Source organism: Gambusia affinis, linkage group LG04, assembly GCF_019740435.1.
Source record: "Gambusia affinis linkage group LG04, SWU_Gaff_1.0, whole genome shotgun sequence".
Taxonomy (NCBI): domain Eukaryota; kingdom Metazoa; phylum Chordata; class Actinopteri; order Cyprinodontiformes; family Poeciliidae; genus Gambusia; species Gambusia affinis.
In genome coordinates, this window is record NC_057871.1 from 30,846,601 (window position 1) to 30,863,310 (window position 16,710).

The window sequence follows — 16,710 nt, forward strand, 5'->3', positions numbered from 1 at the left end:
ATAATTAAGGCTCTGGAGAACTGATCTACACAAGGTGGAGGTAATGAAGCCATTTCATTCCAGCGTTTTGTACCTGTGGTACATCTAAAAACTGCAGGACTGGAGGCCTGGAGTTTGAGACCCCTGCTCTACACACTCAGCTTCAGACAGCAGACTGTTTTCTATTTAAGTGATGAACAAATAGACTGAAGAGCTCTTTTAACCCTACACTCATTCATTTTTCAAACAATTAATTAATGGCCTGAGTTAAGTTCACGATTGACTGACTTGAGTGTAATTTTAGTTTTAGCTTGAGTTTATATTTATATAAACTCAAGCTCATTTATATATATTTATATTTTATTATTGATGTATGCTATTAAATAATCTCCTTTACCTTGAGATTTTTTTCACATTTTTTTTAATCTCATTAATTGTGTCAGTTCTTGTGTGAAAGTGTGATGGGCGCCACCACTAGTTGCATATGGCTCACTATTCAAGGACTTAAAAAAGTGAAGTAAACTCAAATTTTACTTGTCCCATACACAGGCTGGATTACTGCCAGACATTTAGAATAAAGAAATGACTTAAGCAGAACGTGTCTGACAACCCAACAGGCTAAGAAAAAACTAAAACTACTAGCCTGATCTAAAGAAATCCAAACCACAGTTAGAGCCTTTATGCAAATCCAGATAATGACAAAAGTACTGCCTACCAGAATTTCTATAAGAGTGAATTGATGATTCAACCAGGAGTTTACCGGTTACACCAACGCCATGCGTGTGGTCCTGGTGGCATTGAGGCCTGAATCTAGAAATTTAGCCCTCAATGGCAAACTGAGTGGTTGTAGATTTAGTAATAATAAATACAACAGGCAGGAAGAGTTGGTGAAGAAAGGTGAAAACCCCACCTGAGCAAAGAGAGAACAATCCATGTTTTTCTAAATCATGGATTGGAACCATGAAACAGAAAAGCCCTAAGAACAATGTCTGGCTTACACAACAGGACAGTAATCCAACACATGCCTAAAACTTCACCTTGAGATTGCTTGAAAACCAAAAATGAAAGGTGTAACGAGGAGATATAGAAGGAATCTCTCTGGGCTGATACTTTTCACAGCACAGTTTTAAAAGTTACTCCAGCCCATAAGCACTTCTCCCGTTTTATTGCATTTTTGATGTTTCATAGCAAGAATTAAACAAATGTCAATTCGCTGTTGTTGCTTCATGTTCACTTATGTGTAAATGTGTGTTTACAGAGTGACATAAGGATTCTGATGGGCCCCAGCTGGGAAGAGATCATGTATACAGTGCGTGTGCATTTGAACCCCAGGGACACAGATCTTCCATACTCACAGATGTTGAACACATAGTATTATCTTCTTCCATGTTTTTTTTTTTCATCTTTTGATCTTTCACATCTTTCACCATCATTCTCTGTTTTCTGTGCTCTGTGAATCTCTCAGCTCTTCATGAGCTTTTCTCTCAGATTGGATTCAGCAAAAATGCCACGTGAAAAGGTCATGGAGTTACGATCCATATAAGTTACATCAAAGATGGCCAGCATGGGAATGAAATTAAGTTTTAATGGAAATGCTTTTGAAAAAGGCTGGTACGGTTTAATGGAATGTGAGAATCACTTGATCCAACAATTCAGTTTCTTTCGTTGCTCCCAGGTTCTCCAGGGACGACTGTCAGAAAAGTTCACTTAAATATTTGTTTTATTTCTGTGCATGTACAGTGGGTGTGTGTGTGTGTGTGTGTGTGTGGGGTGTGCGTGTGACTGCAAATACACACAGGTAAACCGTTTATAGTGAAAGAGATAAAAGGAACAGAAGTAGTGAAGAAAAGGACAGCTGATTATTTAATCATGTGGGTTGGTTGCTCTGTAACTATTTAAAGCCAGCAGCATCTGCTCAGTACCCTACTGTTTTCATCTGGTTTGGTTAGCTGGCACTGAGGGAGCACACTGTCTCTCTCTGCCTTTCAGCAGCATTCACGTTTCCACATTTACAGTTTGAAGCGACAGATGTGCACAATCAGCTTAGACGGTCACAAGCAGACATCTTTACTTCTGGCATACGTCCATGTTGTTTTGTAAATAAAGTCTGGTTAAAAGTGTGCTTTTTGTCCTGTGTTTGTTACAGAAACACAACATCAGGAGGAGGTGCCTATATCAAACAGTGCTGCAAAGGTTTCTGCATCGACATTCTGAAGAAGATTGCCAGGAACGTCAAGTTTACGTACGATCTTTATCTGGTTACCAACGGAAAACATGGAAAGAAGATCAACAATGTGTGGAATGGCATGGTTGGAGAGGTAGTGTCACCTTTGTTTCTCAAAAATATAATGACATTTATTTCTGACTTAAAGTGTCAAGTACAGTTAAACTACTTACATGATTTAAACAGATGAACTACCATATTGTAATGGTGCTGGCCATCTTGTGATCAGGATAAGTCAAACTGTAAACCCTGTGTGTATCTAAGTCAAACTTGTTTACAGTTTGACTTACATTTGTTTATTACCATTCGGTGACTTGGAGGGAACGGATGTCCAGCTCCAAATCTTCACAGTCAGACCTTTCCTCCCCAGAACCGTTGGAGTCAGACCTTTCCTCCCCAGAACCGTTGGAGTCATCATTGCCGAAATCTCTCACAACTTCCTCTGCTTCTGTGTATTCAACCTTAGTTGTTTGCCATTTGACTTACCCTGATTACGTTACAAGATGGTGCAGACATTTGACACAGTTACAGAGATACTCTGCATTTATAGTAGTCTGTGAGAAGGATTTATTATTAAAAGCTTTTGAGTACACAGGAAGAAAGCACAGCAGCTCATCTTTTTAAATCATGTCAGTGGTTTTATGTTGTCAGTAACAGAATAAAACGTCATAAAACATCGAATACTATGTGCAGAATAGTTGTGCATAGTTTTCTATACAAATTATTTTGCTTCCCAAGACTTGAACATGACTATGAAATTTTAAGTTTGGGTGAGAAGGTTTCTGTTTGACGTTTTAACATTTTGTAAATCCGTGAAATTAGCCCTTTACGCACCAATACTCAAGCTTCCCTATCCTCTCGGCTTCCCAAATGATGAGTTCTTTGGTCAGGAACCAAGGCAGGTGAACCAGGCGAGGTGGACGCCTTGCAAGCTTTTAGCTGTGAGGGAGCGGTGCACTCTGTCAAGCTGTGGTGGGTACAAGGGCACTTCTTTCACAAGCAGCTTGCAGAGGATGTTGGAGAAGAAATGAGTGGGGGGCCGGCCCACTTTCAGTGTTTTCAGGCAGATAGAGGCTGTGGATGTTCTGTTGCCTGCTGCAGCTTGGTGCCTATGTCCTTTTGCTTGACATTGTCTTTATGGAGAGCGGCGCAGTCTTTGAGGCTAGCTGATCGTCTGTTGCCTTCTCTAACAAAGAAACTATGTCTGCCTGTTTCTCTACCTGCTCTAGCTTCGAGCTAAATATGTTAGTTCAAGATTTGAACTCAGACATCAGATCATCCTGGTGCTGCTGAAGCAATGCAGTATAGTTAAGCGAATGTCCTCCTTTTCAGTTACTTTTGCGCTCTTAGTAGCTATCACTAGTGGGTAAAAATTTTCAAAACATTAACAACGATGTTATTGTAGAAGCGGGCGGATTAAATGTAGCCATCTGTTGAGTGAAATGAGTTAAGAAGTTGAACTTCTCCGGAGCACTTTGTTGATTTATGTCCTTTTGACATGGTAATCCAGAACTGCTTCATTTATTTATTTATTTTTCATATTTAATAAAATATATACATTGTTCCCATGTAAAGAAATTTATAGTATATTAAGGATTAAAGTTTTGTTGTCGAGGATTAGAAATGACTAGTGTGTGTATCCTTAAAGTGTTAGGGGGCTGGCACCTATCTCTAATTCTCATTGGGTGAGAGGAGATGTACACCCTGACATCTTGATTTTACTAATTAAATAAAAATAATTCCCTTTCATGCAAGAATTATGATCCTATAAGTTAGGAATTTTTTCCAAAGTGTTTTTAATTTTCCTATGTTATATATAAAAGGTGGGGGGAAATAATTGTAATTTTTTTCCTTGGATTTGTCCAAATTACTAATGAAATGCTGTATATTATAAAGTGAACATATTTTGACATAAGTTTACAGAATGCATAAATATTGAGTATTTCATTCAACTGTCATCCTAATCTAATGTTCTCTATTATCTCATCTCTTTATTCAGTCCCTCTCGTTCAACAGCTTCAGTTAAAGACAGTCTAGTTCCAAGTGTTATCATGGGCTGTTATTTATTTATTTATTTAAGAATAAACAGGTTCATTAATTTTCCATTTTATCTATACTTTTCTACACTTCAGGTGGTGTATAAGAAGGCCATCATGGCAGTAGGATCACTGACCATCAATGAGGAAAGGTCAGAGGTCATCGACTTCTCCGTACCCTTCGTAGAGACTGGCATCAGCGTCATGGTGTCACGCAGCAATGGGACCGTCTCGCCCTCTGCCTTTCTTGGTATTTTTTTGACTTTCTTTAATAAAAAATGTTTTCCCACTTCTACTTTTTTTTTTTTTTCTTGGTCTAACATCCTGCTGAGAGGACTACTGGGGCCACAATAATGGGGCGGTGCTTACATGGTGGCAAAATCCTCAACATGAAATGGAATATTTTATTCACTCGCTATATGCTGGCCAAACTCCACTTGTATTCTGACTTCATCTGGGCCTCAAAACCCTAAGCACATTAATATTTCTACCAGAGCAGAGCAAGTGGAGCATGCCAGCTGTTTCGGTTTTTTTTTTTTCTCTTTTTTGAAAAGTCAGCTTAGACAAAGCAGTCTTGATGTTTGCTTCGTCTTCCTCCTCTTTTTCCCCTTCTGTAGTTGTTGAGATGACGAGAAACCAAAAGCGTTCTGCTTGCCTAATGTCTTGTATTGTCATTGGAGCGAGACGGAGAGTGAGGGGGTTGTGGTGGGGTGTATTGGACCGTGCATGTGTTGGTCCCTGTGTATCAAGTCATGTGTCAGAATTACATTACAAAACGTGTTTCTGATGTTGCACTAATATATTGGGATGTTTTTGTATAAAGTAAAGGTCGTGTGGAAAATGAATGTGCTGTGGCTGTGTTTATGGTTGATGTTAAGAGCTGAATGCTTTGTGTGCGGGCGTGTGTTTGCGTGTGGATGCATGTGTGTATGTATGTGTGTGGAGTCGGGCTCAGGGTATCAGTGACGGTTCAGTATCTCTCGTACTCATATTAGAAGCACCTCAGCACACAATCTCTCAGGGTTGGCTAACCCTGGCAGTTACATACTTACACATGCAGTGACGCAAACACACACACACACAGAGGCACACACACATTGTGTGGTTCAGCAGCTCTGGCACTCATCCCGCTGTCTGAACTCCTGGCCTGCTGCACACCAAGCACAGACTCATACGCACACAAATAAATCACACATTCATGTTGATAGTGGTGGCACATCAGATCACTTAGTTTGAATCTCGTCTCTTTCACCTTCCTCTGTCTCTCCTTCTTCTCCTTCGTCCCCCTCTGCCCTGAGCCTCTCCGTCTCTCAGCTCTCATCCGAGGGAATAATGAAAAATATGGAAATGTGTTCCTTCAAATTCTCTGTGACTAACTCTCTCCCTTTCCTTCCTTCCCTAGAATCTCACTGATGTCTCCTCCGTCATCTTTTTGTATCTCCCTCCCCCTCAACAGTGTTGCTTTTTTTGACATCTCTTCAGTTTATGGACTCAGTTTCACAAACATTGAGTGTATCCTTCTCCTTCTCTCCTCAGAGCCCTTCAGTGCATCAGTTTGGGTGATGATGTTTGTGATGTTGCTGATTGTCACAGCCATTGCCGTCTTCCTCTTTGAATTTGTCAGTCCACTGGGCTTCAACCGCAACCTGGCCCAAGGCAAAGGTAGACATGCACATCCACATGTCATATGGAATATCACACCAATAATTTTTCCAGCAGCAGAAAATGGCAAATCAAAGTTTTCCCCTAAGCACAAAACAAGTGACCTATTACAGCTCTGACTTGAATCAATTCATGCAAGAGACATCCCCATCCTGAAGCTGCTCTCAGGAACTTTTGTTTGAATACAACATCAAAACATAGAACCTGAAGCTATTATGTTGCCTCTGAACTCAGCATTTCATTGTTATTTACAACTTTATTTACTACTTGGTCAGTCATAAATATTTACTTTATTTACTGAAACCCCATGTAGTGATAAAGCATCTCCACATCTAAAACGATTATATAATCAATGCTGTAACATGAATTTTCAGTATGATGACTCTAATTTAAAAATTTTTTAATTTAAAATTATAAAAGCAAATACGCTGATATTGCAAAATTCAGAACAAGCAGTGGAAGTAACTTATATATGAAGTGGACTTTAATCCTGGTTTAAATACAGCTGTTCTTCAAGAGCATCAGTACTGTGGCCAACATGTACAAATGGCAAAATGAGCTGCCTTCCATCCATCCATCCATCCATCCATCCATCCATCCATCCATCCATCCATGCATTTTCTAATTGTCACCCTTGTCCCTTGGGGTGCTGGTGCCTCTCTCCAGCTAACGTTCCAGACAAGAGACACGAGGTACACCCTGGGCAGGCTGCCAGTCTGTTGCAGGAAATGAGCTGCCAACGGATGTAAAAATCGAAAAAACAGATCTTTGAAAAATGCTGCAAACAAAAATGCTTCAGTAACAGAAAATAAAAGCAAAAATCTTCAATCAACAAAATAACTACAGACAAAAAAGGTTGCAATCACAAGAAATGTTCCAATCACAAAAAAACGCTGCAGTCACAGGAACAAGCATCAAGAGGGAGAAATGCTTCAAACAGCAAAAACAACAGCAACTTCGCTCCACAAAATGGAAGTGCTCCAGACCACTAGGGGAGTCAAGCAAAAAATAAATCATTGATTGATTGATTGATTGATTGATTGATTGATTGATTGATTGATTGATTGATTGATTGATTGATTGATTGATTGATTGATTGATTGATTGATTGATTGATTGATTACACTTCCTGTTTGTAATGAGGGTCTGGTCCGATATGACTTGTACTTTGCTTGACTCCCCCTAGTGGCCTGGAGCATTTCCATTTTGTGGAAAAATTTTGCAGTTGATTTTACTTTTTGCAGCGGTTCTCCCCCTTGCTCCTTTTATCTGTATTTTCAGGGTTTTTTGTTTGCATTTGTTTTGTTGATTGAACGTTTTAGCTTCTATGTTCTGTTGCCACATTTTCTTTCTGTTTGCATCACTTTTCTGTTGCAGTTGTTTTTTATTTCTTACATCTGTTGGCAGCTTTTTTTGCCATCTGCTTTGCACCAGTTTGCTGCTTGTTAAGCTTTTCGCTACTCATTTGCACCTGTCGGCCACAGTACTTCAGAAGTTTTGTCAAGATTATAAGTGAGCTACCAGCATCATAAAGAAAAAGAAGCTCAACAAGCTCAACGATACAATTATGGGGTGGTTTAGGACATCATTCTTATGGCTGCCCAGTTAAACTAGGAAGCCGGACAAGTGAGCATTAGTCAAAGAAACTACAAAGAGACCTGTGGTTGCTCTAGAGGAAGAGTAATGGTTAGATTTAGGGTAATTCTCAGGGTTAGACTGTTTAAATGAATAAAAATGAATGAAAGTCCATAGAAACCTTTGTAGAGATAAAAAAAAATACACAGTGCATTTATTATTCATTGCACTCGACACTGCAACAAAGGTTTGGTTTCTTTCAGCCACTAGCAGGCAGTGAGCATCAACAGGTGGAGGTAATGGAGATAATACTGGTCACTCCAGGTTACTTCAGTTACATCTGATTAAAAAAACGTTAAACCATGAGAACAGTGAGATGGAAACTTCTAGTATAAGTGTAACAATTTATAACCTTTTATATACCTTGATACTAATAATTGGCCCATGCCTCTGGAACACAAGAGACATCTGATGCTATTTTGACACCATCAGACAAAACTGTGAGTTCAGTGTTTCATTATCCTTTATCTTTGACTCATCATGCAATCCTTTTCCATTTTTTTGTATTGCTCCGGCTGATCTCTCAGACCCACATGGTCCATCATTCACCATTGGAAAGGCCATATGGCTGCTGTGGGGTCTGGTTTTCAACAACTCTGTGCCTGTGCAGAACCCCAAAGGCACCACCAGTAAATTCATTGTGTCAGTGTGGGCTTTCTTTGCTGTCATCTTCCTGGCCTCGTACACTGCCAACCTGGCCGCCTTCATGATCCAGGAAGAATTTGTGGACCAAGTTACTGGACTGTCTGACAAAAAGGTGGGTTTACACAAACATAGGTACACACACGCATACACCCCTGCATAGAGGCAACTAAACACATTCGCAGTCAGGGTTGCTCTTGTAATGGATGCCAGGCCTGCGGCCAGACAAGACTCTCTGGGGAGTGCCCTCAGGCTTCACAGCCCAAACCCACTGGCCGTCCCTGTCACCTCACTATCACTGCCAGCACAGCAGAGGCACAGACACACACACACACACACCCACGCACACACACGCAGGCTGCACAGATCAAAGGCAAGAGTGTGTGTAGTTTGCGGAGCTTGGCAGTGTCAGCAGAACCCCAGCCAGTCTTACACTACACTGGATACACAATGATGATGACTGATGAGTCCGCCCTGCTATCTTTCCTTCCTTATCTGTCTCTTCTTGCCACTCTCCATTCCTGTCCTCCCTCCTTCACATTTTCTTCATGTTTGCCCCCACTATTACTTGAACTTTCTTTTTCTTCTTTTCCTTTCCCTTGTTTCTCTCCTCCTGGTGTCACTCACGCCTTTTATCTTTGCCTCTCCCCTCTGCACTCCTCCCACACATTGGTGTAAGTCTCTTTTAACAAGTGCCATATCTTTCTTGCTTTCATTCTTCATCTCCCTTCAGTTCCAGAAGCCGCACTCCTACTCCCCGCCATTTCGCTTCGGGACGGTTCCCAACGGAAGCACCGAGCGCAACATTCGGAAAAACTACCCAGATATGCACCAGTACATGACTAAGTACCACCAGACTGGTGTTGTGGATGCATTGGTCAGCCTCAAGACAGGGTAATGTAAATTTATCAAGTCAGCTCCTCTCACATTACAACGGCCTGCAGCTCAGGGTATGATTCTCAACCAACACATGTATTTAAGAATAACCCAAATCCTTGGTGCCCAGCTTTAACTTGTGCCAAAATACAGAGGTAGCTTTGCTCTGTGTTTCTGTTACTGACAGTAACATGTTTGCAACTGCTCATTATAAACTCCTGCTGCTGTACAAAAAAGGCAAGCAGCCAAAACAGAAAAACTGTAATTTGCTCTGGAGTTGGCTACCATTTATTCTCCTTCTGTCTCTCCCACTAATAGCAGAGCTGGTTTTTAGTTTTCAGTGTAGGCTTTGATCTTCAGGGTATTAAACATAATTTTACTTTTAGATTTTGTATTAATGATTGTAGTGATATAGCACAGCATATGCAAAATGTTTGCTTCTAAAATCTCACATCAAACTTAGTTATACAACATCAAAGCTACGTAATGAAAGTTTTCAGCTGAGTCATATGTGAGCAACTTCAGTATTGAAAATTGTCATGAAAGGAAATCTGGGACTTGTGTTCAGGTACACAAGAAACATAAGACCACTATCTTCCCAAAATGTACTATGTTGTTTTTTTAAGCTAAATTTAATAAATTAATGTAGTGTATTATATTTTATTTCCCTAAGAAATATGAGCCCATATAACAACTATAAATATGAAGCTCCCAAGTAATCTGGCTGGCGCTTTTACTGAGACCTTTTTCAAACTACAGTTAGATCTGAAGGGAGTGATTTTCACCTAATCAATGAAAAACGTTTATTATTCAATTTTACAACCAACTACAGAAGTATAGGTATATTCTATAAAAGTTTATAATAATCAGTTATATTAATGTTGGCATATAAGAAAACTAGATGGTATTTTGAAAACAAGTGAAGCAGAAGTAGCAGAGTAGCTAAGAAATACTTTGACTTATAGGTGGGAATTAACAGTCACATAACCCAGTGTTTTTGAGAAAATCCTTTGGAAATTTTGCAATAAACTTACAACCTTGCAGTTGCTCAAAATTTGGAGGGATCTGTTGACTTTACGTACTTTTCTGTGATTGGGGAATGGTGAAAAACTGAAGGGAAAGAACTGATATTTATGTTCAAAAAAATTAGCAACAGTTCCACCAAAACGGGATTCTGCAAACTATTAAATCAAAGGTCTGAATATATATGTTTTTATTTTGACTGGAAGATTTTAAAAAGTTTTAGATCTAAAATATGTAGCAAATAAAAAATGATTGTTTTACCTGATTAATTCTTTCAGAATGTTAGTCATGTTTTCTTTTCAAAATAATTACCTAATATTTATCTCTTTATTATTTCCTTACATGGTTATTGTGGTTTTTCTTAACCTTCGACTTCATACTGAATTTGGGCTGGTTTTTGTCACAGAAAGCTGGACGCCTTCATTTACGATGCTGCAGTGTTGAACTACATGGCAGGCAGAGATGACGGCTGCAAGCTGGTCACCATCGGCAGCGGATACATCTTTGCCACCACAGGTTATGGGATCGCCCTTCAGAAGGGATCGTATTGGAAACGTTTAGTCGATCTGGCTATACTTAGCATCATAGGAGATGGTAAGATCCTTAGTCATGTATTAGTCAGGTTTTTGAGGTTCTGTTGGTCTTTAGAATGAACAGCCTTTGTCTTTATCCTTATACCAACAAACATGTTATTGATATCATGCAATTCAAATTTTTAATTTACCTTTTGCACATTTTAAGAAATAGCATGTTTTATATTACTACCCCATTCTTCCATGAGTGGGTCCAAAATGATCTGCATTCATTTCCTTTGGAATTTAATGGAAATCTTTGTTTCTTACCAGCTGTGACTGTCAGGAACACATTTTTTGTGAATCATACACACTGAGTCCTAAGTCTCACCCCTGAATAATAATATTTTACACAGCAAGAAATTTTCTATATAATTATTATCTTTATTTTCACCTCACAAATGGGTGTGTGTGCGTGTGCGTGTGTGTGTGTTGATCATCAGTGCTGTGTCAGTGTTATTGTCACAAATCAACCCATTAGCCTTCTTTGAAGTTAGTTAATACTAGTTATCTAATCAAGCTAGCTGTGGGTGTGTGTGTGTCTCTGTGTGTGTCTGACACCCTGGAAGAGAAAACCAAAAGAGAAAATGTGTTGAGTGACATGCAAAAGCTGTTGATCAATGTGTTCAAAGTTCTTTCTTCTATTATCATGATAAATAAAATATAAATTCATAGGTATATAAATAAATGCATAAATAAATGAGCTCATAAAGATTAGAGTGGCTTCTCTGGGTCGGGCAGGATGTCCTGCCCCAAGTGGAGCAGGAGATGGACAGACAGATTGGTGCAGCCTCTGCAGTGAAGCGGGCGCTGTACCAGTCTGTCGAGGTGAAGAGAGAGCTGAGTCAAAAAGCAAAGCTCTCGATTTACCGGTCTAAGTTCCTACCTTCATCTATGATCATGAGCTTTGGGTCATGTCCGAAAGAATGAGGTCACAGATACATGTGGCAGAAATTAGTGTTAGTTTTTTAGGGGGTTTGGGCTGTCCCTTAGAGAGAGAAGCTTAGTCATCAGGGAGGGAATGAGAGTAGAGCTGCTGCTCCTTCATGTCAAGAGGAGGGCTGATTAGGATGCCTCCTGGTTGCCTCTCTGGTGAGATGTGGTGAGACCCACTGGGAGGAGACCCAGAGGAAGACCCAGGATACGCTGGAGAGACGATGTTCCTCAGCTGGCCTAGGAATGCCTTGGGATTCCCCCAGAGGAGCTGGAACAAGTGGCTGGGGAGAGCAAACTGTGGGCCTCCTTTCTTAGGCTGCTACCCCACAACCTGACCCCAGATAAACGGAAGACGGATGGACGGATAAATAAATGCTCATACACACTCACATGCGTGATACACACAGCACAATAGAATACAGATGGCAATGTTAGCTAGCTTGGTTAGATAACTAGTTTCAAGAAATGTGCTCTTTCTATCCCCTCCTCCTGCCCACACACACACACACACGCACGCACACACACACACACACACAAACATAATGGACACTGACATTGCTCCAACATTGCTGTTGTCATTTCGTTTTAAAAAAGTTCTACAAATCGTCACAAATGATCTCCAAATTCTTCTAAAAATGCTTAAAAAAGTGGAAAAATTAAAATATTTCAAATATGAAATAATATTTATGTGAAATAAAACACAGCAGAAAGTATTATATTAAATATTATTTTGAATCAAAATTACAAAAGTAGCATAAAAACACATTGATTTAAACATGGGTCCAAAAGGACCCACTCATGGAAGTCTGTATAGTCAATATGTCATGCATCAGAGGGATAAGAAGTCTATCATGGTCTCATCTTAAAACACTATTTTATCATCACTTCTCTGAGAGGTGTGTGCATGCTTGTGCTCACCGTATTCTAATATGCTTTATTTTTCATATGACATAAAGAAAATGCTGCAATGCAACCTGCTTCCAAAGCAGCTAAACCTGAAGCTGCATTTATACTTGTTGACTCTTATTGGCTGTACCCCCAAGAGAAGAAATAAGGAAGACTGGAGATATCAGCTTCTGCGGTGGTGCTAAAACATCTTCCACTATGTGTGCTAATGCAAATTGATGTTTATTTGGTACTTCAACTATTACAATAGGCAAGTTAGAAGTGTTGGAATAGCTCTGATCATCTGCCTTACTAACTTATGTGATTTCACCAAATGTGCATGTAGAAGCTTGTTTTTGGAGTGCAGATTTTAGGATGATTAGTTAATAATTAATTATAAGTAAATTAATTTTAAATAAAAATACAAGTTTTTTATTTTCTTGCATAGTTGGTTTCTTTACATTGTTAAGAGTCATGAAATGAGACGTTTTCTCCATTTATAGGCGACTAAAGTGTATTAATGGTTGGTGGTAAACAAACAAAGTTTAAAAAAAGTGCTTCTCTAAAATGATAAAATGAAGAAAACATTCTGTTAGACATTATGGTGTTTTTGGAAATACAAACTTGACAAAACAAAGCTAAGCTTTGGCAAACTACAGTAGTTGAATCTGAGACAAAGCAATCTTTTCAAAAGTTTAAAAGTCATATATAGCCTTATCCTAATATGAACAAATAAATCTTATCATCTTGACAACAAGAGTAGCTTCTAAAGTGAGCATGTTGTGTAAAAATGTGCAGTTAAACTGGCATATTAGATATGTTAGTGATGGACTCTCATCAAAATTATGCTATGATAAAAATTAGTATGCTGTTTAAGAGGTCTTACCTTTCTGAGAATAATTAAATCTTAAAAGATGAATAGAAAAACAATCCTAAAATATTTTGAGGTATTTATCCGTTTATCTCCCACGGTGTTTTCTGTTTTTATCCTCTTTGCTTTCATATGATGTTGCATCCTCTTCATTCCTAATTACTCTTTCTACTTGTCCCCAAATTTTTCATCTTTCATCGTTGCCATTTATCCATTTTAAGACACTATTTTTTTATACTTTTCCAACAGGTGAGATGGAGGAGCTGGAGGCGCAGTGGCTGACTGGGATCTGCCATAATGAAAAGAATGAGGTGATGTCCAGTCAGCTGGATGTGGACAACATGGCAGGAGTCTTCTACATGCTGGCTACAGCCATGGGCCTGTCCATCCTCACCTTCATCTCAGAGCACCTTTTCTACTGGAGGCTGAGATACTGCTTCACCGGTGTCTGCTCTGGCAGGCCGGGCATGCTCTTCACCATCAGCAGAGTGAGAGGAAATCGAACACACACAGTTAACACTTTTCCCACTGCTGGAGCCGGTTCCTCAGAATTTACCTTCAAATATAACAGCATCAGATTTTGTTTTGATTTGCAGTGAACTGGTGGTCACCACCTCTGTAGCTGTTCGAATTTGCAGCTGTGAAAACCATTTATTTGCCAAACTCTCTCCTTCTGTGTGTGTGTGCGTGTGTGTGTGTGTGTGTGGTAAAGAGGAGAATTATTTGATTAGAGTCCAGCTGAGACCAAAATGAATTTGCTGCTCCATGGAAAGAATTGCACAGAAGGGAAACAAAACTACTAAAGTTCTAAAATTTATGTAATTAGGTACATTACAGGCAAGGGTGGCAACAGTGGCAACAGCGGCAACAGCGGTAGGAGTTCAACTTGCAATTGGTGTCCTGCTGGAGTCTGCCCACCCTTGTCATTTGCATCTCTGGGCAAGACTCTTCTGGCGTTGGTGCAAAATATACAGTCTTGCTTCTGTCAGCCTTCAGCCGTCATCAGCGTATGAATGAGCCCTTTGAGATTTCAATTGAAGATATAAAGGACTCAATAAATAAAATTAATCAGACACCCTAAGACAGAGGGGGCTGTCTCAACTCATAATGTGAAACGCCATTTAATCCCTGCTGGTAGATGCAACAGTCTTCATTTGTCCCATCATCAGTCAGATTGTTGAATAAAGTAGGCACATACAGACCAGGCTCCTGATGCTCTGGTCTGATTTGCTGGTTCATTTACTTCCTGGAATGCATGCAGGAATGTGCAATATGTGCTTTTCTATTGTATTGTGGGTCTATGTGCTTAGGACACATTATGATTGTTTTTCTCTATTTTTCTAGATTGTTTTGTTTATATAAATGACTTTTTTTTCCTGTTTTTTGATATATTTTGGAGTTTGGATATTTTTTTATTTTTGTAATTAATTCAACTACGTTAAGCGGTCAGGCTATATATAGGCTGGATTTTGACCCGTGTGTGTGTAGACCCGCTCCTTTGTCTTGCTTCTCACTGGAGTTGTTTTCTGTTGAGGTACACACACAAAACCAGTGGCTGTAGGCCACAGCTGACGTCTCCAGCCTGCCATGCGGTAGTTTTTGTTAACCTTTGATTGTTTGATATTTCATTGTGACAACTAGTGGGACCGGTTGTCCTGCTTTTGATTCGTTCTTTTGCAGTAGATTCTGTTTTGCTTTAATCTGGTACTAGTAGTGGCTTCGACAGCCCTGTATAGGGTTGGCCCCCTGCTATACATCTTTGTTCTTTTTATCGGCTCTCCAAGTCCACCTTTCTGTTAATACTTTTGTTTTGTTTGTTCCTTTTTGGGAGGGACTCAGGGATTGAGAGTATTTAACTCTCTTTTTTCTTCGTCACAGAAAATCAAAGCAGCTGAAGCAAAAGAAAATTCCAAGACTGTTTTAAAATAAATTAAAAAAACAACAACTTTTGAACCCTCATTCTTACATCCGTGTCCTCAAATATGTTGTGCCCTTTTTGTCTTTTATTGTGTATTTAATTGTGGTAGAAGCTTTGTTCAGCACACAGTGTTGAAGACAAATTTCCCCTTGAGGACATTAAAGTACCTCCCTAACTGCTTCCCTCCCTCTGGGTTGGAACCCCTTTTGCCTCCATAACTGTCTCCATCTTTTGGGGAATAGTTTCCAAAAGTAGTCACACATTCTTCAACAATTTTCAGCCACCATAAAATGACAATGATTTGTCAGCTGGACATCCATGATGCAAATCTACCTTTTCATTACATCCCAAAGGTGCTCTGACTGAGATGTGGTGGCTTTAGAGGTTATCTGACTCATTCTCGTGTTCATAAAAGCAGCTCCTGTAGATGCACATCTTGCAGTCATAAACTAACTGACAGCCAGCCACTGCATTCCGGTAGGCCACAGTGCTCAGCTATGAGGCCTAAACTGCACCCAGAAAATACCCACCATTACACTGCCAACACCTGACTGAATCATTTATTCAGTCACATGGATCCAGGCCTTCTTGTTTACACCAAATTCTGACACTACCATTCGAACGCTGCTGAAATCGAGACTGACCAGGCCAGGCAACAATTTTCCAGTTGCATTGTCCAAAATTGTTCAATTTAGGGGAGCCTGTTTAAATAGTAGCCTCAGTTTGTGCCACCCAGTGTGGTTTTCTGGCAGCTGCTGTGGCCCTTGCACTTTAAACTTCAACCTGTTAATCGTTCAAAGCTGTTAGTTACGGTTCTGCCTGGCTCTTCTCACAGTTTCATGCCTACTTCAGCAGTGGTACCAGCCGGACTGAGCAAGGCAGATCCGAATTGATTGACAGCTGGCTGCCTTCGCTGATTTAATCATGATTAAAGTCACTGAAAACTCCAAACAACATCATAGTTTAGCTGTGGACTGCAAACATGCCCCATGATGGGACAAAGGAACTAGTATGAATATAATCAGGAGCAGCACAAGGAACGCATGAAGTTTAGCAGCAGAATCAGAACGGCTGTGATTTAGCAGCGCTGCTAGCAGCTGGTTGTTCTGAAGAGAAACAGTGATGCTGTGCTCAAGTTTGTTTGAGTTGTGGTTTTGTGCTGACAAACACCAGGACTACATAATATTAGCTTGTGAGTTTTATTTTTAGTTTAAATAATAAAAAAACAAAAATAAAGACCATGCGTAGCTATTGGTTTACATCTTTTGACTGCATCACCTAAGTCTGAAATGTTGCACATTTAATAACAAGTGCCAGAATGTGATTATATTTATATGTATAATAGCTGAAATAATCAGCTGATCTGAGTCTTTATCACTGTGTTTGGACCAGCAAAGAATTTCTATAAAACTTTTTATTGTAGTCCGTCAGAACCAGAACCTGAAGGTTCT

General features: G+C 39.7%; 1 protein-coding gene across 1 annotated transcript in view; it reads left to right on the top strand.

Moving 5' to 3' along the window:
* Positions 1 to 16,710, top strand: part of grin2ab (glutamate receptor, ionotropic, N-methyl D-aspartate 2A, b) — a 139,967-nt gene that overhangs the window by 112,369 nt on the left and 10,888 nt on the right. The window contains exons 11-17 of the mRNA XM_044113123.1: positions 2,126 to 2,297; positions 4,336 to 4,489; positions 5,776 to 5,901; positions 8,064 to 8,293; positions 8,912 to 9,072; positions 10,484 to 10,671; positions 13,591 to 13,829. Coding sequence (XP_043969058.1) covers positions 2,126 to 2,297; positions 4,336 to 4,489; positions 5,776 to 5,901; positions 8,064 to 8,293; positions 8,912 to 9,072; positions 10,484 to 10,671; positions 13,591 to 13,829 — 1,270 coding nt within the window. The remainder of the gene's footprint in view (positions 1 to 2,125; positions 2,298 to 4,335; positions 4,490 to 5,775; positions 5,902 to 8,063; positions 8,294 to 8,911; positions 9,073 to 10,483; positions 10,672 to 13,590; positions 13,830 to 16,710) is intronic.